At 33.6% G+C, this 27709-nt stretch overlaps 3 protein-coding genes and 1 long non-coding RNA gene across 4 annotated transcripts; 2 read left to right on the top strand and 2 right to left on the bottom strand.

Annotated features, from left to right (window-relative positions):
- Positions 1-703: 703 nt before the first annotated feature.
- Positions 704-8112, top strand: LOC130741002 (uncharacterized). Its single transcript, XR_009020296.1, has 5 exons — positions 704-1183; positions 1842-1913; positions 7538-7748; positions 7932-7991; positions 8087-8112. It is a non-coding gene; the product is annotated as an uncharacterized LOC130741002 (long non-coding RNA).
- On the bottom strand, positions 2250-5193 carry LOC130741001 (beta-amylase 3, chloroplastic-like). The gene is made up of 4 exons (XM_057593753.1): positions 4605-5193; positions 4169-4379; positions 3719-3829; positions 2250-3348 (listed from the first exon to the last, which is right to left on the bottom strand). Exons 1-4 carry the CDS (start codon positions 5117-5119, stop codon positions 2563-2565), a joined length of 1623 nt encoding a protein of 540 aa, XP_057449736.1. The 5' UTR covers positions 5120-5193; the 3' UTR covers positions 2250-2562.
- Positions 8113-13647: 5535 nt separating the features above from the next.
- LOC130741000 (beta-amylase 3, chloroplastic-like) lies at positions 13648-16813 on the bottom strand. The gene is made up of 4 exons (XM_057593752.1): positions 16247-16813; positions 15685-15895; positions 15228-15338; positions 13648-14884 (listed from the first exon to the last, which is right to left on the bottom strand). Exons 1-4 carry the CDS (start codon positions 16741-16743, stop codon positions 14096-14098), a joined length of 1608 nt encoding a protein of 535 aa, XP_057449735.1. The 5' UTR covers positions 16744-16813; the 3' UTR covers positions 13648-14095.
- Positions 16814-22209: 5396 nt separating this feature from the next.
- On the top strand, positions 22210-25955 carry LOC130740999 (uncharacterized). Its single transcript, XM_057593751.1, has 5 exons — positions 22210-22428; positions 22551-22612; positions 24269-24356; positions 24932-25034; positions 25130-25955. Exons 1-5 carry the CDS (start codon positions 22304-22306, stop codon positions 25823-25825), a joined length of 1074 nt encoding a protein of 357 aa, XP_057449734.1. The 5' UTR covers positions 22210-22303; the 3' UTR covers positions 25826-25955.
- The last annotated feature ends 1754 nt before the right edge of the window (positions 25956-27709 follow it).

Raw genomic sequence — 27709 nt, 5'->3', positions numbered from 1 at the left:
ACAATTTCAGAAAATTCAAATTCACATCCCTCTTTCAAACTCAATAAGCCTTAACTCTCATGTTCATTCCTCCTAAAAGTGTCTATGTCTCTCTTTATAGACACTTAAAAGGTCTCATCTAAACCAATTTAAAGGGTACTTCTATTCTAGATTGTTTGTTGGTTCACTCTTTCTCATTTTTTTCTCAAAATGTTTGTTATTTTAGAAATTCAACACATTTTATCCTTTTTTTTTTCATTTACACTCTCATTTAATAAATTTTGCCTCAGTTATCCCGTTTTATCTTGATTCTTGACCAACCACCAGGGGCGGATCTATGTATGGGCTAGGTGTGGCTATAGCCACACCGAATTTTATGAGAAATATTTCTAAAATATATAAACCTAGAAATATGTTTTTTGTTACTGGTTATAATATTAATGTTCAATTTATATTCATATGGTGAAGTTGGTCTCGTGGAAGTCTGATTTGTGTGTTTTTATCACCTCCTGGCACATGGTTCGAATCCAAACCTCCTAGTACTTATCAAAGGTTATGTCTGCCAATGAACCATTGTGATTATTTTAGCATAATGATAAACTTAAAAGAATATATCTTTTATATTCAGCCACACCAATATATAATGTCTGAATCCGCCCCTGCCAACCACCATTATTCTCCATCTGCTAATAAGTGGGTATTAATGAGAGCTAGTTGTGAAAAATGAAGAAAAATAAATGATGTAGCTAAAAATAAATAAGGGATTTAGTCAAGTTTTATATGACATCTTACTTTTTGTGCACATTCTTAAAACAACAAACATAGATAGTAATATCACAAATGATCTGCCAAGCTTATCCAAAAAAAAAATTAATCTGCCAATTTCTGAGAAATAAAGTGGGTTTGAAGTTCCAAAAAAAAGGTTCAAAAGTGGGTTTGACATCACCAACCCAAACATGTTGAATATTACTAATTCAAGAGCATCAAATTGACACTTGCTCCCAGTTCACATAGAGCCATGCGCCTTTGCCCATCATCAAATTCTTCCCTCCTTTCCATTCCCGCGCGCGCATTATTCTCTGTTCCCTCCTTTCTTCCCCCACACTCTCCTTTTGATCCTTGAAACCCTAATTAAGAACATCGTTGCACCATTCCTTGCATCCTCGTTCAGAAAACCCATGTATCCCTTGTTTGTTCATTCAAGGTTCATCTGCATTTTCGTTTTCTTTTCATTCATATTTTTTCTGATGATTCTGTTGTTTGATTCTATTTTTTTTTCATTTGATTGATGAGTTTTGTGTCTGTGATGTGATTATCTGATTAGTTGATGTCACCGTAGAGTTTGATCTTGTTCGTGATTTGATTGATTTTGCATAATTTGATCAATTTATACTCGTTTGAGATCTGTAGATGGGGTTACTTTTTTTCCAGTGTTTGTTGTAACTTACAAGTGACCTGATGTAGTTTTGTGTAGTGAACTTAGACCAGTTTATGTTATTTGAACATTGTAAATAGTGTGAGACGATCATTTGATTTGACACCCCAATCATTAGAAATGTCACCCCACTTACGGAAACTCAGTTTCCGAAATATTTCGGAAATAAGGTTTCCGAAGCACTTTTTTACTCAAAAGTGTGGTTTTTTACTCAAAAGTGTGGTGTTAGATGTATTTTGAACTAAAAATCACGAATTAATTTCGGAATCTAAGATTCCGAAATAATTCAGAACTGGAAAATCCGAAAATTAGGGGTGTGAAATCTAATGGTTGGGGTGGCAAATCCAGCTCTCGTGTGAGACTAGTGAACTTTGATCTAGTTATATATGTTTTGTTTTTTAAAACGATTTTCTTTTTTCTTTTTCAGGAGAAGGTTGGTTATGAAACTTCTTTGTCAAGCTTATAAAGTAACTTGGAATCAAAGGGGCATTAAGTCCTGGTGAGTATGATTATAATTCTCTCTAATTTGATCTTGTATTTTATGTATTATGCAAATATATTAAAACAAATAAAATGACATTTATGTCAAATACACAAGTTACTGGGAATCCACCCTTGGAACAACACTTAGAGCATGTTCGGGAAGCAAATCAATTCTATTAAAACAATTATAGTTGGTTAAAATCAATTCTAACCAGTTGAAATGATGTTTGGGTATACCAGTAAAATTGATATCATGTGTCAAGAATTGGATCCACTTGCCACAATAAATAGTTGCTTCTACATTAAACATAATCAATTATGAGGTTTTACAATTGAAATTCATAACATCACCTTATACAAACTATTATTTTCATAAATGTATCCAAACATAAATCACATTGTTTTAACTCAAGTTTACCATACACAATTTTAGTAGAATCAATTTTGCTAACTCCGATCCAAACATACTTAAAAATATTCTGGAGTAATATTGTCCTGATAATCTCAGGTTTTGGCATGGAAAAAATCATTTTTATCGCGTATACACACCATAAAATTCTAACTACCTCTTTTCTCTCGCTACTCAATTTTTCTTCCTCTTCCCTATAAAATTTACTATACTTTTAAGTATACACAGAGACCCATCTACAATATGCTATATGTGTTCACACAAGAGCAGCCTCTTGATCTTGCTTCTGTTCAATTCCTTTGATGTGTCCAACATAAAGTTTAATCCCAAAGGAATCAGAAACTGGGAGCCTTTGTCTCTGACCACCCTCAGACATGCTTCTTACGAATCCCGCAAAGTGCCGCCAGTTATCACCCTCAAACAACCTCTTATTCATTCTTAGATAAGTAAATGCACCCAATCCACTCCCAGAGTTACTTGTTGACAAAACTTGACCAAATGCCCCTGCATCATATCTCTCTAATGCATTCTCTCCCGCAAGTTCTGCCCCTGCACTCGTGGTTGCATTCTTCACTTGATGAACCAATCCTTCGGGGGAGCAATTAGCATGTTCAGGTTGCTCCCTGTCCTTCATTTCCATGCATGTGAAATTGAGCACAACTCCATGTCTTGCAAACATTTGAGCTATTGGTAGGTAACCATCATGAAACCTTGTGTTATAGTAGCCTGCATTTAGTTCACTTGCATGTGACCTTGCTCTGTAATGCCAATGAATTCCAGCTACTTTGGCAGATAGTTTCACCCCAGAATCTTGAAATATTCCTTTTGCAGCCACAAGGATACTCTCACCATGTTCAAGAAGTTTATTGGAGTACCACTCCAGGAAGAAGTGTCCATATTCAGTGTTCCATGTTCCTTCCCTCTTGAAAAATCCAGTATCCTCAGGAAATTGATTGTACTGGCCTGAGTCATGGGGACCACTTCTTCCCCAATCTTTCTTCCCAATTGCCTCAGCTGATGCTTCCAAGGAAGCTTTCATGTACTGCATGACAAAGAAACAATTACTTTTAGTAAGCACACAGGAAACAAATCATCTATTATTTTAATCCATTATTCTATAGTATGTTTGTGTCTAGCTTCTCTTTCTCAGAATCAATTCTGAAACCTAGAAGCTACTCACATAACTTTCTCCCTAGAATTGATTATGGCTTCAAAATCAGAAACAATTATAGATAGGTTTCCAAACATGCGCTTAGTAACTATATATTTTGAAATTCTGTCATGTGTAAAGTGTCCTTGTTATCACAAAGATTGAGATCAAGGGTCTAATTGTAATGAAACCTAAGTAATTTAACATGATTTTGGACCATTTTTAAAAAATAGTTAAAAATTAATGCCTTCTTCTCCCATACCTTGTCATAGCACTGGAATTCTCCAATTCCAGGAAACCTCCAGGTTCCTTCACTTTCTGGATATGATGGATATCTCAGCTCCCCACAAGGACCCAATCCCACTTGAACTTCCTGCAAATGAATTTGGTTTTAGAATTTCATATCTGGCAACATATGCATCAAGTGCTAGTTTATTATCAATCATAAGTGCCCTCCTTCCACTTGTACCGTGATTTGATCATTAGTCATCTTATTGACACCCCTCCTAATATTTATAAACATATATGGTTTCTAATGTACTTAGATTCCATTTGGATGAGGACTAAGGATCACTTATTGGAGCCTATCTACTAAATAAATGCACTAGATAAGCTTCAATAAGTGATCTTTGGTTCTCATCCAAACGAGCTCTTAATACGATAGTACTAGCTGCTACATATCTCAAAATTTTAATTAAGATGTACTACTTACTCTGATAACACTGCCCATATAATCTCCGAAGCTGTCGCGGAAGCTCCTCATGTAATCAGAGTACACCTGAAGGGGAGACCTTCCTCTTAGAACAGGCATTGAATCACAGCCCAATGAGATGTATTCAGGATTTCTTCTCCCTGATCTGTCTGTGTAAACCAGGTCAGGATTCTTGCCGATTTCTTCCAGCACCCAAGGTGGTAGAGGAATGCTAAAAAATGCAATAAAAAGAAAATCAGTCCCTGAAAATTAGTGCATGTTTCTAAACCCTTCTACAATTGATTATGGGAAGAAGCTAAGTAACTTCTCAGTGTCATCATTGACTATGCAGAAAGAGAAATTGATTCAAACTTGCTATTAAAGAAGGCATAAAAAAATGACAGAACATATTTAATAAGTTAAAGTAACTTAAAAGAAGTGGTCTTTAATTTGGTACCTGCAGGAGTCTCCAACATTTCCTCCACATTGATGGAAAGACATAACAACCTGAACCTTCAAGCCGTGCTTTTGCACCATCTGAAAAAGCTCAGCATAGCCTTCCCAGTTGTAGTTTAAAGGTCCATCTTTTTCCACCAAACCCCACCAAACATCCACCATCACTCCCTCAACCCCTGCACTCTTCAAGGCCATCAAACTAGCATTCATTGCCCTTGGCTTATTCAAAGTTCCTCCCACTGTCACCGTCTCTAGTGGCAGCATCACAAATACAGGTACCCTCTTTGAATCACTATGTTCATGAACAACCAATGGAGCATGAATAACCAATGGGGCATGATGAACCTCCTCCCAATTCTTGTTTCTCAAGTGTGCTTCTTGTATGGAACTCTTTGCTTGGAGACGAAATGATGCTTTCATTTTTGGAAAACTTACAACTTTGTAAGAAACGTAATCAAAAGCTTTGGTTTCTTTGTTGCTAACGAAAGAAATTGCAGACCGAAGTGTTATTGCCATTTTATTGTTCTTCTGTAGTATCTCTGTTTCGATTGAAGATGGAGGGAGAGTAATAATAATACTATGTTAATGTTGGAATGGCTTAAGATAATTCGTGCTTATTTATACAAAAGCAGATCTAGTTTGGGTTTGAGAATTGAAGTTGACTACCTTAGTGGGTCCATGTTGATAGGTGGAAAAGTGCAAAAAATCAAACCTCGTTGGCTGTGTGTGACACTTGCTTACGTGCTTCCACCTCTTCCATTCTTATCTAATTAATCAGAAACACGTCGACTTTAGTTTTTAACGGTCACCCAGTTACAACACGTTAATTGCGTTGAATTAAGGAAAGGAAAGAAATATATGGTGGTTAACATTTGCAGCGGTTAAAACCCGCCATCTGACTTGCTACTCGAACTCTAGACTTTACTTGAGTGTAATTAGCTCATGATCTGACAAACCATTGTTGGTTAAGGTGAAAGAGAATGATTTTTTTGGACAGGAAATTGTATTATAATTTTAATATTTTTATTTTTGTAGTAATTATTTGGTTGTCCATTGAATTCAAATTATCTGTGTGATTCAAACTCATGTCGATTCTATTTAAGATCATTAGACTAAATTGAAATCATAGTGGCTAAAAGTTAAAAGATTTGAATTCTAAGTCCTCTGCTAAGGAAGGTGGTGAGCTTGGAGAACAATACAATAGTTTTCCTTAATTAATGATTGAGTTTGATCACTGAAATGAATACTGAAGAAAACAGCTGAAATTTTATAAAGTGTCCACCCTTTATTCAAATTTCGGATTTTCTTAATAATGAATTTGTAGGCAGGTGAAATATCTTTTATTTATTCCACAGTGAAAAATGAATTGCCATATAACTTTCTACTTCATTTCTTCTACTTTTCTTTAAAAATGGAAACTCATTGCAATGATAACTGTTGAGTGGTTCTGCATAGGATAGCCCTACCAAGTGAACAATCTTAGTACTCGGTGTGTGTTATCTGCCATCTCCAGCAAACTGGGTTTCGTGGATGAAAACATCTCATAATTTTAATATTCTCTTGGTTATTTTTTAATTTGCAAAAGATAAGACAGGGTCGACGTTTATTTTGGGTGGAAGAATCTGTGGCTCGTAGGAACTCTTTCTTTGCTTTCTTTATTAGTCTTGGACCGTTCTTTCTACGTGACTACGTGTTTTGGAGCAACCAATTGTGAAATAAAATGTTCAACTTTTTATTGTTTTTTTCTTGAATGTTTCTACTTCCTAATTTAGCAATAGCTTTCTTTAATATTTGATAGCCACATAGAATTTTAATATTGTCGATATAATCATTTGGGGTGTTCACATCATCTCTTAATTATGAGTTTAAGAGTTTAATTAGTGTCCATTAAAATGAATCATATTTTGTGGACAAGTGTTTACCACTTAGAGCAAACACTTATCATGAGAGAATTAATTACTCAGTAACACTAATTATGCTCATGGAATCTATATACTATAGAAAAGAAGAACCCTGTGAGACCCACTTAGATGAGTTGACACTCCCAGGTTCACTCTTATCCACCCTCCCTCATTAGCTGACAAGTGTCAAGCTCTAAATGATTCTGACAAATTTATGGTGAGATAATTTCTCCTTAATTTTGGTTTTGTGGCCTATCATTAACAATCTATTGAATAATCATAAAAAATCTCATTAATTGTTGATTAATTTTTTTTAACTGTCCATTTATCCTGAATCAAAAGTCATCACCCATCATTAACTACTTATGGAATAGTCATTCAAAATACTATTAATTGTTGTTTAATTTTTTTAAACTCTCCATTAATGCTGTAACAAAAGTCATCACCCATCATTGACTACCTATGGAATAATCATTCAAAATCACATTAATAGATGTTTAATATTCTTATTCATACATAAGGCTTAAAAACAAAAACTTTCTCACTTTTGTTATACGTATTTTGCTTTTTTTTTATGTGATTAAAACTGATTTTGCTAACCTTTCAAAAAGTACGTTTTTGAAATCAAGATTCAAATTTTAAAATTTTGACAACCTATAAATTCAAATTTTGAATATTCTTTTTGGAACAATATTCTCCTTCCTTTTTTCACGTGCAAACAACATAAACCCTAATTGTTTTCATCTATATAAACTCTCTTATGTAATTCTTCTCCTCTATCATTCAATTATTTAACCATCATCTAAGAGCTTTGAAATAACTATTGTTGTGATGACTGGGAAATTGAGAAGCAAATGTTGAAAAAGCAAAAAAAGTTCAGGTATTGCTTCTGATTCAACCAGTTTCTTGCCATATCATAAGGGTATAGTTACATTTCTATGAACATTATGAAATGATCTGCAACGTGTGTGATTTATTGAAATGATTTTGATTGGAGTGATGCTTTTTTACTTTTCATTCTGTAATTTCATAGGCCTCATCACCATGGGATTATTGCGAATTGGAATTTGGGATGGTGAGCTTATATGAAAGATTCTTCAAGAGTGAATACAACAAGTGAGGTTTTTGCCCTCTTCCTACTTTCTGTTAGATTTTGCTGAATTTTTTTGTTTGTTTTTCCAGAGTGGCTTGGTTGAGTTTTGTTCTACAATTAAAAACCAAAGAAGAGATACGAGGAAGGAGAGGTAAGCCTTATGAATTTTTTGATTCACATTTATTTTGAGCAAAGCATATTGAAACATATAACTCAAGAAACATATACATCTTTATATTTTAGGCATGAATCTTCATCTACTGACCTTGCTGCTTGATTTAATGTTTAGCATGTTACAATTTGGTTATACTCTTTTTTCTTTTGGTGTTCACAGATTTTGGTTGATGATGACAGTGTTGAACAGTTGCGGCTTACATAATTAGTATTAAGTGATGTAAGTTAAAATAAAATTAAATCCTATTATATATGCACATGCTATCACTATAGATAGTTATGTATTGTGAATTTCAATTTTTACTCTTATTTCAGGATAGTTCAGATCCGTTCATGACAACTACTTCTAGATTAAAGGCTGATGCATCTTCTTCCAACTTAGCAAAGATTGTCGTTTTATGTTGTAATTTATTTATTTATTTGTGCACTTTGAGTTATTTACTGTTTTGCGTTTAGATTATGGTGTGAATATTATATTTTTTAGGTCATATAGAATTTTTTAGATCATAATATTATATTTAAGTCAATGGAGTTCTTTTTTTATAAAATGTAAACAAAAATTGAGATTTGAGTTTGAAATTTTAATTGAGTACTAAATAATAGTAATTGGAGCCTAATTTTTAGTCAGATTTTAAAACACTTGATACATTTTTTTTAACAAAATAAGCAAATCAATAATAAATATAATGGGTAGATATTAACTTTCTTATGCAAAATCAGATTTAGTTTGTGATCAATATAAATAAGAGAAATGAAAAGGAAATGAATAATCAATTTTAAAAAAATCATTTTGATTGGGATACATTTAATTTCAAGGTAAAATAAATTAAAAAATGTCAATTCTATTTTAGTGAATAAATTTGATTTCTCCTTTAATAATAATTAATGGAGTTTCTTTAACTTTTTTATGTAATAAATATAAAATTTAGAATAATTCCATAGATTATGGTGTGGATATTCAATTTAATATTGAAATTTGAGTTTGAAATTTGAAATTGAAAATTGGTTGTGAATAATAGTACTTGCGTCAAAATTTATGGTGTGATATTAAAAAAAAATGTAAACGCTTAATCCTTTAGTTTTAATGAAAAAAGAAAATAAATATTGAATTTAATGAGTGCAGCACATAATCAACTTTCTTAAACAAAATCAGATTTAGTTAGTTATGAGTATAAATAAGGCAAATCCGTTTTTTAAGTAAAAAGGAAATGAATAATCAATTTAGAAAAAAAAACATTCCAATTGGGCAACATGAAATTTCGGAGTGGAATGATGAAAAAAAGAGTCAGTTCCGTTTTAATGAGTAGATTTTGATTTTTCCTTTCATAATAATTATTGGGGTTTCTTTTACCTTTTTTAGAAAAAAAGGTAAATAATGGAATGATCTCATAGATTAAGGAGCGAATATTTAATTTTATTTAATTAATTTATTATTTTTAAAATTGTAAAAAATAATTTTGCGATTTGAGTTTGAAATTTAAAATGGGTACTAAATAAAAGTAATTTGATCCAATTTTTCACTCGGATTTTAAATTATTTTGCTCAGACACAGAATACGCTTTTCTTTCCACCCTAAATCATTTGTAAATTCATTCATAATAATTAATTAGGTTTATTTTAATTTTTTAAGAAATAAATATAATTTATAGAATGATCTCATTGATTAATGAGTCAATATTCAATTTAAGTTAATGAATTTCCTTTATTAAAAATTGTAAAAAAAATTGAGATTTGAGTTTGAAATTTAAAATGAGTACTAAATAATAGTAGTTGAGGCCAAATTTTCAGTCAAATTTTAAAACTTTTTTCTTAAATGAGTACTATATACTTATGATTAGATTACATGGTAAAAAAGTTCAACGGGGAAAAACATTCTACACAAGAAATAGTTCATGTAAAAACTAATAATTTTTGCTAACTCTTCATTCCCATCCTTCCCTTATGGCTCATAGCTTTTACCACTATTGCAAACTCTTGGGAACAATTTTTAATCTAATTTAAGTATATTTTTTATAATTTTAAAAATATTTAGGATTAAATGTATATAAAGTTTTTGTCAAATTTTGCAAGTTGTGTAATACTCATTGTGATTTCGTTTGGTTGAATGCTCATTTTTCAATTTTTCATATCTTAATTCAAGGCTTAATAGCTATTTTGGTCCCTCACTTATCACAGTTTTGCACTTTTGGACCCCAATAAAAAAATTAGCACTTTTGGTCCTCCACATTGCTTATTTGTTTGCAAAAATGATCCCTATTTAGACGAAAACTACAAAAGTGTGTAAATATGAGGGACTAATTTTGCTAATTTTTTCCTAAAGGGACCAAAAGTGAAAAATTATGATAAGTGAGGACTAAAAGAGCTATTAAGCCTAATTCATTAATCGTGCTTAAATAATGAGATCAATATTCGCCGTGCAATGCACGAGGTAAAAACGCTAAAACATATTTTGTGACTAGCTGAGGGCTATTGTGCTGACATCTGTAGTTTTTTTTTTGGGTAAGCAGTGCTGACATCTGTAGTGACAAAATTAGTTACTAATGTATGCCGTTTATATGATTAACCAAAAATCTTGTCGACATTATTGATCCTTTGTGGCACTGAAAACGTCATCTTCAACATAGCAACGAAAGTCTTTTTGTCTCGTGTGTCTACCAACAAACTTCCTTAGTTGTTAAGGAGATTGAATTCAGGAAGTGAAGATTTTTTAAGGAAATTATCAAACTATGAAACTAAATAGATACATGAAATATCTTGTCGATCTAAGAAGTATTTAGAGTATTCTTTCTTGAGTAATCAAAAGAATGTACTCATCAAATAGGCAATAATTAACAGTTTGTGAAATACGCTCATAATTTACCTTTTGCGGCTACCCCACAAATAAGCAAATGAATATAAACCTGAGTACTGGAGCTAGAGTTACATTAGACCAATCATGTAATCAAATTATAAGAGATAATTATTTGCAACAAAAAAAAGTTATATAATTTTAGAATTAGATAAATGTTTGATACAAACTGTTTTGGAAATTGTTCGTAAAAACAGTTCTTAGTTTCGATTTTTATAACTAAACCAAAAAATCTAAGGGCTTGTTTGATTTTTGTTTTAGTTTTCAATATTTAAAAATAACTTTCAATTTTTTAACTTTGTAAAATACTTGTTCATTGTTATGAGAATCAAATAACTACTTTACATCCTTAAGAAATGTACTAGTTAATGTAGTAACCAATATTAAAATTATCATCAACTTATATCAACTGTTTTAAATTGCTCGTGCCACTTTTCTTAATTTTTATGCAATAGTAATGCTTTTGAGAGTGAAAAGCGAGAGAAAAATTAATTAAAAAAAGAATTATTGTTACTACTACATGTCAAAAAATAACTAATAAAGTAATAAACCTCCAACTCTAAATTGGTTGTTATAAAAAAGAAGTTATTTCTAATTTTATTCTTATAAGAAAGAGAGGGTTATTGTTGAGTCCGTTGTGAAGACTAACCAAAGCTGCTTATTATGTTTCAAGTCGAATATACTAATTATTTAGGGGACATACATACATATATTATTAGAAAGAAGTTAAAGTAACTAATTATAGTATGTTGTCGGTGATAATGCATCAGCATCAGAAGAAACGAGGAAGGACACTCAAGGTTGATAGAAAACTTGTTGGTATTCTTGCTAAGAAATATCCTTCAGCTAGAGCTACTTTATGTATTGATGTTGAGCTGAGCTCTGAGGCCTACCACTACAATTTTGTGGAGGAAATTTGAAATCTTATCTTTTGGTTACAAAAATGATGGTTGAACACAACATTTGCGCGTACACAATCAACCTATGCATTTGATGTGGTTTTTAACTGTTACAAAATGTAAAATATAAAGAAGAAAAAAACCATAAAACACGTTCCTTGGGGTCTCAAACCTTTAGAAACATGTTTTAGGATTTTAAACATTTCGTATTTTGTGATAGTCATAAACCGTACGTCATTGTATTTGTATGTTGATTGTGTGTCACAAATGGTGAGATTCAACGATCTTTTGTTCATCACACTCCCTTTCACAAAATATCTCACAACAATCAAGAAAGAGATTAAGCGGATTAAGAGGAGACAACGAGGAAGATGTGAAATATGGAACAATTACAAGCAAACCTCAATTTTCTAATCTCTTTATGACTTTTTTCTATTATAAGATTATTATATATACTTTTATGTATATATGTAGTCTTAAAAGTATTTTAGAAAACTTAGGAAAATAATTGAAATTATATTAAATTATTTTTTCTATTAGTTTTAACATGAAGGTATGTTCATATAAACTATGCATTCTCGTGTGAGTTTTTTCAATCCAGATATTTTCACTATCCAGCTACCATAATTATATATATATTTACTCCTAAAAGTATTTAAAAATATATATGATATTATTTTTATTTTTTTTAACATAAATTATTTTTATGTAAAATATTCATATTCTCCTGTGAGCTTTTACCCTGTTACTTGAACAAAAAAATATATATAATTGAAACTTTTTTTTTGTTCAAAGGTTCAAAGTACATTCTATACCCAAAAGGTTGTCTAACGACACTTACAACATTTGAGGCAAAACCTCAGCGAGCGATAACGCAATGCGCAAGATAAACAATTAAGAGACTAACATGCACACTCATACAAAGCTGAAACATCCAACTGAAACCATGATGTAAAAACCCTAAAGGAATTACCAAAACCCATGTTGCAAACTCATCGACTCTGCCAGAGTTGCATTTGTGCGGTTATTGGAGAAGCACGGACGAGGCTTCAGCGGCATCTATGGGGACTAATTAGTGTCTCTGAAACAAATGACAGAGAGAAGGGAAGCTTCTGTTACCACAAGAACGAGGTCGTGCGGAGGGTTGGACGCTGCTGTGACGACCCGGCGGAGAAGGTGGTGGCCGTGAGCAAGAGCCTTTCAGTCCAGATCTATGCCAGCTTTTGTATCAACTTCTACCTTTTGTTAATTGTTTGAGGGTCTATGAGTTGCACTGTTTCAGAATTAAGAATCAAGTAGTTTAGAAACCTTGATTTAAAAATTATAGTTTATATGATGATTAATTATTGTTTTACTTCATTATATAATTGTTAGTTTAATTGTATAATGATATTAATTAGTTTAATTTATTTTAGTTAGAGCTAGAGGCAGCGGTTCTACATAATGTTGCTAATCATACATTTCATGAACGTACCAAACATATTGATATTGACTGCTACTTAGTTTGTGAGAAGATACATGGTCGTGTATTTCACCTCCTTCCAATTTCATCTGTTGATCAACTTGGAGTTGGAGACTTCTTCACTAAACCTTTAGATCCTCTTCCTTTCACTCACCTGTTTTCCAAGATGGGAATGTTAAACATTACGCTCCAGCTTGAGTGGGATATTAGGTGTAATTATTATTAATGATCATTATGAATGAGTTTTGATTTTGTTGCCTAGCTGTTGCTTTTTTGTTGCTTTGCTGGCTTTCTATTACAGTTTAATTTTCTGTTAAGCTTCTTCTCCTTTCTGTATATACACTATGTATACTGTTGTTTTCAGTATCTCAGATAATGATGATATACTCATTTCATTCAGATGCTTAGAATTCTCTCTCAATTCTCTTCTACTTTCTTTGAGCAGCACTTTCGTCTTCAACCTCCTCCTTCTATTGATACTCCACAACATAGTCAATCCTTTACTCAGCATATATCATTATCTTCTTGCATTATATTATTTTCTTTGTTAATGCTTAAAGATTGAATGTTGGGAAGTGGGAACTGAATGGTGAAAACCACAGAATAATAAGTTTTTCTCATGTCCTCCTTGAAAAGTTTGAAATGCTCTTGTTTAATGCATAATATATTGAAACAAACAGAATGACACTCATGCCAAATAAGTAATATTTTCCTGATAATTTCAGGTTTTGGCAAGGAAATGCCATTTTTATTGTGTATACACACCATAGAATTCTATCTTCCTCCTTTTCTCTTGCTACTCTTTTTTTTTTCTTCCCTATAAAATTTAATACAGGTTCGAAGCATGGAATCAGCGTCTTGCAAAAATCCAAGGTAAGACTGTCCACATTAGATCAACAAAGTTGGTTTGGCCCCTCCCTCAAACTCGCGGATAACGAGAGCTTTTATACACTTAACTATACACAAAGACCCATCTACAAGCTGCTATTGGTGTTCACACAAGAGCAGCCTCTTCTGGTTGAGACCACTGTATATCCACCATTGACAGCAGTGGCTAATCCTTTTATCGCGGATGCTCGCACTAAGCGATAAACGGCTGACCACGAAATGGCTGTTCAGACAAGAATAGCCTCTTGATTTTTCTTCTTTTCAATTTCTTTGATGATGTGTCCAACGTAAAGATCTGTCCCAAAGGAATCAGCTTCTGGGAGCCTTTCAATCAGACCACCCTCAGACATGCTTCTTACAAAGTCCACAAAGTGCCGCCAGTTATCACCCTCAAACAACCTCTTATTCATTCTCAGATAAGTAAATGCACCCAATCCATCAACAGAGTTTCTTGTTGACAAAACTTGAGCGAAAGCACCTGCATCATATCTCTCCAATGCATTCTCCCCAGCAAGTTCTACCCCTGCAGTTCTGGCTGCCATCTGCACTTGATGAACCAATCCTTCCGGGGAGCAATTAGCATGTTCAGGTTGTTCTCTGTCCTTCATTTCCATGCAGGTAAAATTGAACACAGCACCATGTCTTGCAAGCATTTGGGCTATTGGTAGGTAACCATCATGAAACCTTGTGTTGTAGTAGCCTGCAGTTAGTTCAGTGGCATGTGACCTTGCTTTGTAATGCCAATGAATTCCAGCTACTTTGGCAGATAGTTTAACCCCAGTTAACTGGAATATTGCTTTAGCAGAAAGAAGGATTTTGTCACCATGTCCAAGCAGTTTATGGGAGTACCAATTCAGGAAGAAGTGTCCATATTCAGTGTTCCATGTACCTTCCTTTTTGAAAAATCCAGTATCCTCAGGAAATTGATTGTACTGGCCTGAGTCATGGGGTCCACTTCTTCCCCAGTCTTTCTTTCCGATGGCCTCAGCTGATGCTTCCAATGAAGCTCTCATATACTGCATCACAAAGAAACAACACAATTTAGTAAGCAATACAGGAATTTAGCCCATGCACTCATGGGCTAACTTACAATTCTCGTTCATCTGAATTAATTCTGAAATAGAAGCTACTAAAAGAAGCTTCTGTTCAGAAATGATTATGGGTTCAGAATCAATAATACAAGAGTTTCCAAACATGCAATTAGTAACTAGACATTTTGAAATTCTGCCATCTGTGAAGTGTCCTTGTTATCATAAAGATTGAGATCTATGGTCTAATTGAAATGAAACATATGTCACATTAACATGATTTTGGACCATTTATCAAAAAATGTTAAAAACTAATGCCTTTTTTTCATACCTTGTCATAGCACTGGAATTCTCCAATTCCAGGAAACCTCCAAGTTCCTTCACTTTCTGGATAAGATGGATATCTTAGCTCCCCACAAGGACCCAACCCCACTTGTACTTCCTGCAAATGAATTTGGTCTTAGAACTTAATATCTCACAAGTGCTAGTTTATTATCAATCATAAGTGTTCTCCTTCCATTCCCCTTATAACAATATATTAATGGATATGGTTGAAAGTTGAAACTTCAATTTCAAAGGTAAAAAGGACTATTTTTTGTTCCATGATCTGATAATTAGTCAGTCATCTTATTGACACCCCTCCAAATTTTTATCAACATGATAACATTTGTGGTTGCTAATGCACTTAATGCAATAACACTAGACACTATCTGAGAATTTTATCCTGAGTTTATTCCATAATCTGTTTGCTAACCCAAGATTGAAGCACAAGTTGATTTACTACTTACACTGATAACATTGCCCAAATAATATATGAATCTGTCGCGAAAGCTCCTCATGTAATCAGAGTACACCTGAAGGGGTGTCCTTCCTCTTAGAACAGGCATTGAATCACACCCCAAGGAGATGTATTCAGGATTCCTCCTCCCGGATCTGTCTGTGTAAACCAGATCTGGGTTCTCGCTGATTTCTTCCAGCACCCAAGGGGGTAGAGGAATGCTAAAAAATGCAATAAAAAGAAAATTAGTCACTGAGAAATTATATTAATTTATCATCATCATACTTAAGGTAACAACTATGCTCATTTGATTTTCTACTAGCTGTCTCACATTCCATAACATTGGAGAGTTCAAGGATAACAAGGTACTAAAACAGAAAAGGATACAATATTGAGTTATGCTAATAATTCTAAAATTCACCAAAATCAATTTTACTGACAAACAGTGATCCAAACAGGCAATAAGTAACTTATGGGTGTTAGAATTGATTATGCAAGACAAAAAAGTTGATCCAAACATCAGCTTAAACTAGGCATTAAAAAGTTAAAAGAAGTGGTCTTTAATTTGGTACCTGCAGGAGTCTCCAACATTTCCTCCACATTGATGGAAAGACATAACAACCTGAAGCTTCAAGCCATGCTTTTGCACCATCTGAAAAAGCTCAGCATAGCCTTCCCAGTTGTACTTGAAAGGCCCATCTTTTTCCACCAAACCCCACCAAACATCCACCATCACTCCTTCAACCCCTGCACTCTTCAGGGCCATCAAACTAACATTCATCACCCTTGGCTTATTCAAAGTTCCTCCTACTGTCACTGTGTCTAGTGGCAGCATCACAAACGATGGTACACTCTTTGAATCACTGAGGCCATGAACAGCCAATGGGGCATGAATTTTCTCCAGTGTGATGGGTGCTTCTGCCATCATGGAACTCTTTGCTCGGAGACTAAGAGATGGTTGCACTTTTGGAAATACTAAAACCTTGGAAGAAACATCATCAAAAGCTAGGAGGACTTTGGTTTCTTTGTTATTAACTAAAGAAAATGAAGAAGGAAGTATTAGAGCCATTTTTTTTCCTTCTGTTTTTCTGTTTGCAGTAGAAGATGGAGGTAGAATAATGATTTGTAGGAATTGCTGAAGATGATTCGGGTTTATTTATTGGAAAGAAGATCTAGTTTGGGTTTGGGAATTGAAGTTGACAACCTTGGTAGGTCCATGTTTTTTTTTTTTGAAAGTCTTGGTAGGTCCATGTTGAAAAGTGGAAAAATGCAAAAAATCTAACCTATTTGACAGTGTTTTATCGACACTAGTTGTGCTAGATTTGCTTTACAAGAGAAAGAGAAAGAGAGGAGAAAAATGTGTATAGAAAAAGTGGTTAGAAATATGTGAACTAGTTTGTAACATGTTCCCACCATAGAATTGTGGGTAAATGGTCACTTTGGTTCTCAAAAGTGTCTACTAATTTCACATTCGTCCCTGAATGAATTTTATCCATCTCGCAGTCCCCCAAAGTGTTAAACGTCCGCCACTTTAATCCTTCCGTTAAAAAAAGTATAACAGACGTTAACAAATTCATTTTTTTACCTACGTGGAAATCATTTAAATTTAAAAAAATTAACTAAAAATTTGATTAAATAAAAAAAACTCAATTAAAAATAAAAAACACAAAATCCTAATCTCCTCTTCTCATCTTCTTCTTCTTACTTCTTCTTTTTTCTTCATCTTCTTCATCAATGCTTCAATCACCATCAAACCCCATCACAGCTCAATATTCTCCCTGTTTACAAGGGATGCTAGTCTCAATTAACCATACAATCCCTTTGACCTTTAGAACCAAGCCTTTGATGTGATTTTGATGCACCATGGGATGCTAGCCCTCTACCAAATTCATGCCGCTCCATCCTACCCTGAAAATAAAAGCTAATTTTAATTGGCTCTCAAGTAACTAAATAGACATAGATCTATAAACATGGTAGCATCCTTTAATTGCTTGCTTGATTCACATGGAAGGGCTCAACATGAAACAGAAATATCCACACGCAGCAACTTACAATGATCAGAGCAGGCGCGGAATCAACAACAACCATCACCACCGCTGCCACACACTCCTCAAAACCCAAACTTTCAACAACCCATTTCTCAAAACCCAAACTTTCAACAACACATTCCTCAAAACCCCAATTTTCGACCACCCAGTTCTCAAAAGTTCAGTTTCAGGTGAAGAAAAAGGTTTGATTGAAACTTTAAACCAAAAGAGGAAAAGATTGAAGCTTTTCAATGGGTTTGGAAATCTCTACTCAGATATGTGGGTTTGGAAATCTCATTAGGGTAGAAAGAAATGGATTTCGGTGGGGGTGGGGGATGGACTTTGCAGTGGGGGATTGGGTTGTGATGGAAGGATTGGTGAAGATGATGAAGAAGATGAAGAACAATGGTGATGGCTGGTGGTTAGGTTTTTTTGTGTTTTATTTAATTGAACATTTAGTAAATTTGTTATTTTAGTTTGATTTAATAATTTTTCAGCTTAAAAAAAGGAAATAGGTAACGTCTGTTAAGTTTTTTCTAACAGAAGGATTAATATGAATGACGTTTGCCACGTTTAAGGACCGCGAGATGAATAAAATTCATTTAGGGACAAATGTGAAGTCGGTGAACACTTTCGAGGACCAAAGTGACCATTTACCCTAGAATTGTCTTGTATCTTGTGAACATGTATGTATTTTTGGATCCGAATCCTCTCCAGTGGATGCATTTTCAGCAATGTAAAATGGTGAATGAGAGAATAAAGTAACAAGTTGATCTCTCACATTAAGTTAATTATAGCCCTTAAATATATAAATCAATGGATGAGATTTTGCTGGAGGGATGGTGGAGACGGATCTGCGGGAGAGGATCTATTTCCTGTATTTTTAGCAAACTTTCCTCCATACATACTATTAACTAATAAAGGATTAAACCTCAACAAAATATTTAAGAATCTTAGCTATCTATTAATTATACTAGACCTTCTTGATGACGTTTTTGCTTTTCAAAATCTAGTAATTCTACACATGAACTCATGTATTATTTGAATATGAAAGTTAAAGAAACAAGTTAGATATTTAAAATCTAGGAGTTCGTGATATTGTGACATACATGTTTGTGCTAAAATAAATATGCAACTTTGTGGCGGTACCCGCCAAGGTTTGAAACTGCCATAAAATATTGTTTCCTGTTTTTTATTTACTTTGAAGATTCTGCGTATATTAATTGAATATTAATTGAATGTGTGGTATTGTGTCTGGGTTCAAAAAATCATTTTCCTTTGGAAAATATCTTAGACCTCAAGGATATTTTTATGAGAGATGAAAATATCTCATAATTTCAATATTTTTCTTGGTTCTTGTTTAATTTGCTAAAGACAAGAAATGTTGAGGTTTACTTTGGTTGGGAGAATATCTGGCTCTAGCCTCTACCAAGTCTTTGCTTTCATTATTATATTCTTGGACCGTTCTATCAGGTTCGTGTTTGAAGCAACCCAATTCTGAAGAAAAAAGTTCAACTTTTCATTCTGTTTCTACTTCCTAATTTAACAAAACCATTTATTGATACGTAGGTTGAAATAGAATCTTAATCTTGTCGACGTCCCCTTATAATCTTATATGCTCAAGATAGCATCCAAAGTCTTTGGTGAGGTGTCATATCTGCCAAATAAACTAAATTATTATTTATTGGTATGTTGTCGATGAGAATGTTTATGTGCCCATGTACCTGCCTAGCACTTTACAATTTTGTGGAGGAAATTTGGAACTTGACAAATGGTGCACACCTACGTAGCAAATGTTGGATTTAAACATGAATAGCTGACAAATTAATTAATTATTTTGGTTGGCGGGGTTTGAACGAAAGAATCTTTACAATGATTTAGTCAAATTAATTTGTAAAAGCTTCACTCAAAAAATTAAAAAATAGAGTTGTAAAATGAATGAAATTTGTAAATTAAATATTTCTTTTGTAAATAATGCAATTAAAATTCTATTGGTTTTATTTCCTCTTGTAACCAAAAAATTCTATTTGTTCACGTGGAAATGACATGGTCTGGGGGATGCATCTTTGTGTTTTTAGTTGAGAAGACACGTGATGTGGGGTTTGACTCTTTCTTAACATGAGTCCTTTTTTTGCAATCTCTTTCTTTTTAAGGAGAATCTAACTTGCATGAGTCATCAATGTCGACGGATCATTTTTCATTGTTAATGAAAATATTGTTACAACCAGGGGTGTTTAAAAAATCTGGTTTCAATAACCAATCCATAACCAAACCATAACCATATCCAGAAAATCCGGTTTCATATAAAACCGGTTTTAATTTATCCAGTTTTTAAAGTGGATACCAATATGGATATCCAGTTTTTAAATTTGGTTAAAAAACCGGATTACCATATCCAAAACCAAAGTCAATATTTTTAAAAATTCAATATTCCATTATTCATATTCCTAATTCATAACCGGTTTTACTTCCAATTTCCAAAACCCAAATTCAATTCCATGTTTCAGCCATGAAAGAACCCTAATTCCCAATTCCAATCCAACTCGCCGCCGCCCAAAAATCTCGCCGCCGCCACCCAAAATTCCAACCGGTTTTTCTTTATTTTTATGTTCATCCTAATTTCATTTGGTGTATGTTCATCATATTCTTCGTGTTACGGGAAACTCATAAAAGTTATATTCACGTTTTTTAGTCCATCATCTTAGACAAATTTGACCGTATATCATATTAGAAAAATGAAATGACCAATTATAGTTTCAAAATCCAGTTTTAAAATCCGGTTTGAACCAAATCCAATTTTAAAATCCGGTTATAAATCCGGTTTTTCAATCAAATCCAGTTTTAAAAACTGATTTCTGAACTAAATCCGGATTTTAAAACTGGTTTAAAACCGGTTTTAAACATAATCGGTTTTAAAATGGTAAAATCCGGTTAAATCCGGATCCAGATTAAAAACCGGTTTTATAACCGGTTTAAGATATCAAAACTGGATCGGTTAAAAAATCCAAATTGTAAAACTGGTTTTAAAGTGGATATGGTTTGGTTTTAACCATATCCAGTTTTTGAACACCCCTAGTTACAACCAGTGGTCTTGAAAATAATTATTTTTTTATTATCTACACATTAAGTGGTAAGATATTGATAAATAAATTTTTTTCATTCACAAAAATTAAAAATTTAACACTTAACTATTTATTTAAGAGATGAAGCGTTAAACACTAAACCGACTCACTTACTTAATGTAAAGTTATGTCCACAGGTCTCATTAAGAAACAGGTCAAAGCTCCCCACTCTTTCTCCACTAATTTTGCAAGCACTGTTTCTATTTGCTTGTGGTTCTCTGCTAGCTAAACGTCTACACAAACTTTACATTTTGTGGAGATGCTTCAATTAGCATATACTCGAACTCATGTAATTAATATCTAAATTAGAAAGTTCGTAAAGTATCATGGATATTTTCCCAACAAGAGATGCTACTTTAGTCGAGCTGTCGTTGTCATAGGCATGATGCATGGATCCCACTCTAAAACCTACACAAGTCGACTAACTATATCATAGATATTTATTGAGGGAAACTAAAAGTGTTGTACATTCATAATTTTTAAAACACATTTATACTCATATAAAAATTGAATTTAATGAGAAAATGAGAGATGTGATCAATATGTCATAGGAAAAGGAAAATAGGTATAGAGAGGTTTTAATTAAGTGAATATAAAAAAAAAGTTAATTTAAAAATAACACTAATTGTTGTCGTGAGACTTGTTCTAATGTTCTTGATCGCAATGGGTTGTGCAGAGATCGTTGTGGCCACGTCGGGTCTTTTGGAAGGCTCCTCCACAAGGTTGTGTGACCTTCAATAAGTTATAAGGATGACAGCTCCTTCAAGAACCTAGGTACTAGGTAGGGTTGGTTTTGGAGGTGTTATTCAAAATGATATTGACGCTTGGCTTCTTGGTTTACTCTGGCTTAAATATAGTATCATAAATCATAAAGCTTCTTGCGGTTTCACATGGGTTACAAATATGTTATACTAATTCAACATTATTTATTTGCCTCATAAAGGTGCGTGTCCCTATATTTGATCAATATGCGACTATCATCAATTCAATCTGCACGCTTCTTGCGCTGGATTGACAATTGTTTTTGCTTTAAAAGTTGCGAGAAGGGAATACAATGACAAATTTACAGACTAAAAGCTGGGCGAGAGACACTAGAGGCTTGGTGATTTATGATCATCCTCCTATTGGCATTGTTTCTCACCCATATGATGAGTGAATTAATTTATACACACCAAGTTGTTTAAAGTTTTCTATTTCAAAAGAAATTGTGTGAAAATAATACAATGGGCTGCACAAAAAATATTTCCCAATGGTTGTAATAGTTTTTGTCCGGATAAAGAAACCAGCCAAAAAAATGCACTTAGAATGGGCCGGGCCTCATCGCACAATAAATTTAAAATATAAAAAAAAGACAATGACAAAAAAACGCAGAATTTTTTTTGAAGAAATAAAACCCTATATGTTCTTCTTCCTTCTCCGTCTTCATTCTCCGGTGGCAGTTGTGGATTCAGGTGAAATCTCCGTCTGAGTGGTGGCGGTTATGGCGGCGCCGAACAACACGAAGGATCTAACCCAAGCCACCGCTATGGCTTTAAACCCTCCAAAATCCCAACGTGGACTAAACAAGCCAAAGTGCAAACAGTGTGGCAACGTTGCTCGCTCTAGGTCATTCATTCCTCTCTTTTTTTTCTCGAATTCAGAAATTTTCGCATGTTCGAATTATGCCTATGAATATATTACATTTGTTTCTTTCTGTGGTGTTTTGATGAGGTTAATCTATATTGCAGGTGTCCTTATGAACAATGCAAGAGGTGCTGTTCAAGAAATGAAAATCCATGTCATATTCATGGTATGCTATTATTTCAAACACTATGCTTTGATTGCTTTCTTAACATTCTTTTAAACCACTCTCTTGTATTGCATTTTACTTTGGATCTTTAGGTTTGCTCTATGCTTCTTGGTTTGATAATTACATTTTATTATCTCATGCTTTGGCTATATACTTAAAGATGTAAGAAACTCCAATCACTAGGAAACACACAAGTGTGTGAGAAGTAGAGTTTGCTCATAACTCATAAGCTATGTGAGAAGAGTGCTTATTAGGATCAGCTTAGTCTTCGAATATCCCAGCTTCAAACATAGCTTTAATTTGCAACTTCAACTGCCCCAGCTAGATATTTATCAAATTTTCTCCACTCGTGAAATTTTTAGTTGAGTGGTATAAATACGTTTACTACATATTTTTCGTTTTACATGGAGATACTTTGGACAGTGAAGTGTTGGAAAAATTTTGCTTGTTTAAAGGATAATGTTCATAGTGATGGCCTTTAAGGATATTACATTACATGTGCTCCAAATAGGTAGTTTAAAAACAAGCTATATTTGGTATGAGATATTGATGACCTTTGCTAGAAATATTCTATTCTACCAAAACACTATCGCTACTGAGTTTGATTTTTGATTCCCATTATAAATTGAAGCCCTCTATACTTCTGCACAGGGACAGATTTTTCCTGTTAAAGTGAAGCACTTTGGTCCAGTTAGTCAAGAAAAATTAAGAGTGGCACTGTTTGGTTTGTGTTAAAGGAAGACTTGAATTGAATATCCAGTAAAAAGCATGTTATCCCCGTACTGACTGAATGATATGTTTATTTTCTTTTTCATTTTCCATAGCTGCTTCTGGGGAGGTCCTACTTTTTGTTATTGAGGGGAAATTGTGATTGAAATAAAATTTTCCCTGAAGATAACTTTTAAGTATTACATTTTCATATCAACGAAATAATAAATTTGGTTTCTATTTTCTGCTGTTCAAAATATCGGTTCCGTTGTACTTGTATTATTGTTGAAGAGGTTGTTGGGTAATATTAGAATGGGATGATGTTGTGCTATACAGCCATTCTAAAATGCTTTGCTTATATTTTTAAACTTGACTAAGTGTACAGATGATAGGAACCGAATTATTATGATAGAATAATTATACAACTCTGGTTTTCAAGAGCCAGCCTCTCCTAATTCTGGAATTTGAGAGTCCAGACCTCTCCCACCATAACACACAACTTCTGAATAATCCCAACTATCTTACATAACTCCTATTTATAACCACTCCTATATGATTTAAATTCAAACCATAGCAGTTACCTAACTGCTTTAATCATAAAATTACCCAACTAATAAATTAAATAATAATAACTTCCTAACTGCTACTGTTCACGAGTACTGTTCATGCAGTTCCCTATCAACAGATATTTTTTGGAGATTTTTATTTAGTTATTTACTTGGTTTATGCGAATGCTACTAACTAGTGTTATCCTAAATGCAAACTTTTTTACTCATTAAGAAGGCAAAATTAGACAGAAGTAACAGAAATATATGCTTCTGATGGCAAGGCTGTGAAGAACTGTATAAATTTCTGTTATTTGTCTTGAATTTAACACATTGTAAAGATGCTCACAGAATTTTACGGGACACCCCGGCCCCACGTTTTCGTGTCTTGTGGTGAATGCAGTGAAGACGAATTCAACTTTGCCGGACAAGCTGCCATCTTCTTTTGGTGCTCCACTTGATCAGCAATCCTTAGAGACATCTCAATCAGCGTTAGTTATGGGGAGAACCACCCCAAATTTTGAGCTTATACATTTTATATTTTTTTACATTCTCAAACTTGTCAGGATTAAACAAGAAAGAGCAAGCAAAGTGTTTATTTGGTAAAAATAAAGAGGCAAAGCTCTTTATTTCCTGGGGAGTAGCTTTATTATTATCCCTGCTGGAAATATGGCTGGACTCCGTAGTGACTGCTAGAGTTCCTTTTTATTTTACATTACATGAATTATGGCATGAATTACTAGATGCTCTCTATTGTGCGAAAGTTTCAAAACTACAAATTAGCTTACTCAAATTGTATTGAAGCAGTTGTAGGCTTTAGAGGCATATATCTATTATTACTTTGAAATTTCTCTTGATGCATGTCTTATCTCTGTCAAACGTCTTACTCATCTTGCTCTTTTGCATTTTATCCTTTCTTAAAGCATAGTTTTTTTGAACTTCCTCTTCTACTTTCTCATTTACAGTGACTTCATGGCTTCACCTACAACTTCTAAGTTGTAAGCATCTTTATCATATTCTTAATATTTTCCCTCTTGAGCAGACAATTTTTTGTTATTTATTTCAGAACTGCAAGTAGAGTTGCATCACTCCGACAACTTTCCAACAATTTTGCGCAGTTCAATAATTTGAACATTTCACTTCGTTCAAAGAAGCCACTGACAATAAAGGTAATCACACACATTTCTTAATGCTTTGTTTGAGTGTATAATTTGTTCTGGGGAAACATCACATGTAGTTGTGATATCATTTCGTCTCATCACAGGATGCTGCAACTATAAATGAATGGCGACTTTCCAAGTTAAAGGAATACAAGGAGCGAAATATTGACGTGGAAAATGAAACTTTTGACCGTTACATGCAAAATGTAGAACTACTGGAAGAAGTGTTGTCTGTGAAATCTGTGGAAAACAATATGACTTCTGCATCAGAGTCTCCTACTACTTCCATGGAAAACAACAATGAGATGATGACCACGGGGTTGAAATTACACCTAAGATCAAACTCTTTCAGAAGTGATAGTCTGAGAATGAGAATACAACAATTTGTAGATAAGGGATTACACAGGCTTGAGAAGTTTGCAGTGGATGATGACATCAATAAACCAATTGATGAAGAACCTAGTGAAGTTTCTAAAAGGCCAAAAAGTTGTAGTGATGAAAGGTTATCTGCTATAAGTGATCTTATTGATAAAATCAACAAAGCCAGGAGTGAGGAGGATTTGAACTCTTGCTTGGAGATGAAGTCCCAACTCTTCAATTTGGAAGTGGACTCTGGCTCAATAGAAATTCTAGACCATGAAACACCTGAGAATGAAATTGCTAAAAGCGAATCCACTTCAGCAGAAGAATTGGATTATTCTTCACCGAAATTGGTTGTAACTGCTGAAGTTGATCAAGATACTCTAAACACTGTAGACAGGTACTTATCTTCCCTTGAGCAGCATGTAGAGGAGTTATGAGGCGAAGTTTCTTGATTGACTTTAGCTTCTGAAGAGAAACATAAATCAAAATGTTGTATCGTTTAATGCATCATGACAAAGTGACAGAATATAGCTCCCTCATTTTGTTTGATAAAATCATGTTTGTGTTTTTTTGTGTTGCTATTGTTTCCTAAGCTGGGGAACGTACCAGCCTTCCAACTAATGCTCCAATCGGGTATTATAGGCTGAATGACAAATGAGTGATGGGGAAATGCTTGTTTGACTCCCCTTTTCAATTAAACCCTTTATTTTTTGTGTGTAATAGGAAGGAAATAGACTTGTTATTTAAGCGATCCACTTTTATTTGGGTCTGAGTATCTGAAAATTGATTGGTGTGGGTTAAAGTGTGAGCCTTAAACCATTGGGCCATGATGAGTAGGGACTAGAGTTATAATTCCTATTGCTAGGTACCCTCTATAATCACGGAATTAGAAACTGCTCCACAGTCTGCCCCATTGAGAGTTGTGAGATACGGGGGAATTTTTATATTTGTACATAAACATCCCCATGATAAAAAGCAGAATTTGAGAAAAAAATAGAAATTTGATTATTTCTTTAAGCTTTTGAAATAATCAATTATTTCTAGTAGTTTTTTAATGTGAAAAGCAAATTTTATATTTGTACATAAACATGAATTAATCACTGCTTTTTTGGTCAAACATAGCTGGTTCAAAAAACTCTTAAAACAAAGTCAATTTTTTATTCAACCTTAAATATCATTTTTTTTCCAGACACATACGGCCCAATATCTATTATAATTTTTGATGACATGCTGGTAGAAATTTTTTATTTCATGCTGATGTGTTGGGCCTCTGATCCTTTATCTTTTATGAAAATTATTATGTCATTCCTATTCTAAAATATGGTTAGTACTTCTCAATTGATTGAGACACAACTCAATATTTATAAAAGTTCATCTTATGGTGTAGGATAATGTAACTTGTAGGAAAGGCAGTGAGCAAGTCAAACGGGTTGTTAAGCCTGATTAAGCACCAATATTATGTTATGAAACAAATATGAACAAACAAAACAAAGCACAGATGAAGATAAAGATGGGTTGTCTCTTGATTAAGAGGGTTGAGAAAACCATGTAGGTATTCTAGAGAAAGAAAGAAAGTCATATTTGCCGTGCAGGGCTGCAAATATCAGCATGAAAAGAACAATTAGAAATTTAAAACGGGAAGAAGGGAGACATACATCTTGGTGGGACCTAAGGAAAGACAAATTGCGTGATGCCATTGCAAGCACTCTTTCAAATTTCCTTTTCTTCTCTTCCTTTTCTCCTTTTCCTTTGGTGCCTTCACTCCTTCTTTGTCACACTTTGTAACACTACTCCATTAATTAAAGTTACAATACTGATAGATTGTTGAGCTTCTAAGGCATCTAAGCGAGGATTCAATTCTTGAGCGTGTGTATGTAGAATTATTTGTCGGAAAATATTTACGCACCTAATGTGATCTCAGAACCTCGATCGGATTAGTCTCATAACTGCCGACTTTGTATCTAAAACAAACAAAAAACAAAATGATTAAAGTTACAAATTATTCTTCACTTATGGGGAAGATCACCTAATACTTCAATCTATTCCTTCATAATTTGCGGATTCACTCACTGACCTTAATTTCATACTATTGAACAATTTGAATGATAAACTTAAAAAAATCACTTTTCTCTTAGGTTAAATCATGATTTATAAAATATAATACAACCATGCTAATACTACTTATTAGTTATTATTACGTTATCATTCATATATACAAGTAGGTCCAAAAGTTTGATCCTAACCTACCCATGTCCTTATATTTGTTTTCTCTTCTGGCTATGTCATAAAAGCCTTAAAAGTCACGAACTATTAATATGACC

This window comes from Lotus japonicus, chromosome 2 (assembly GCF_012489685.1).
Source record: "Lotus japonicus ecotype B-129 chromosome 2, LjGifu_v1.2".
NCBI classification, from domain to species: Eukaryota; Viridiplantae; Streptophyta; class Magnoliopsida; order Fabales; family Fabaceae; genus Lotus; species Lotus japonicus.
The sequence above is the reverse complement of the archived record's forward strand: the minus strand, read 5'-3'. Positions and strand labels throughout refer to the sequence as shown.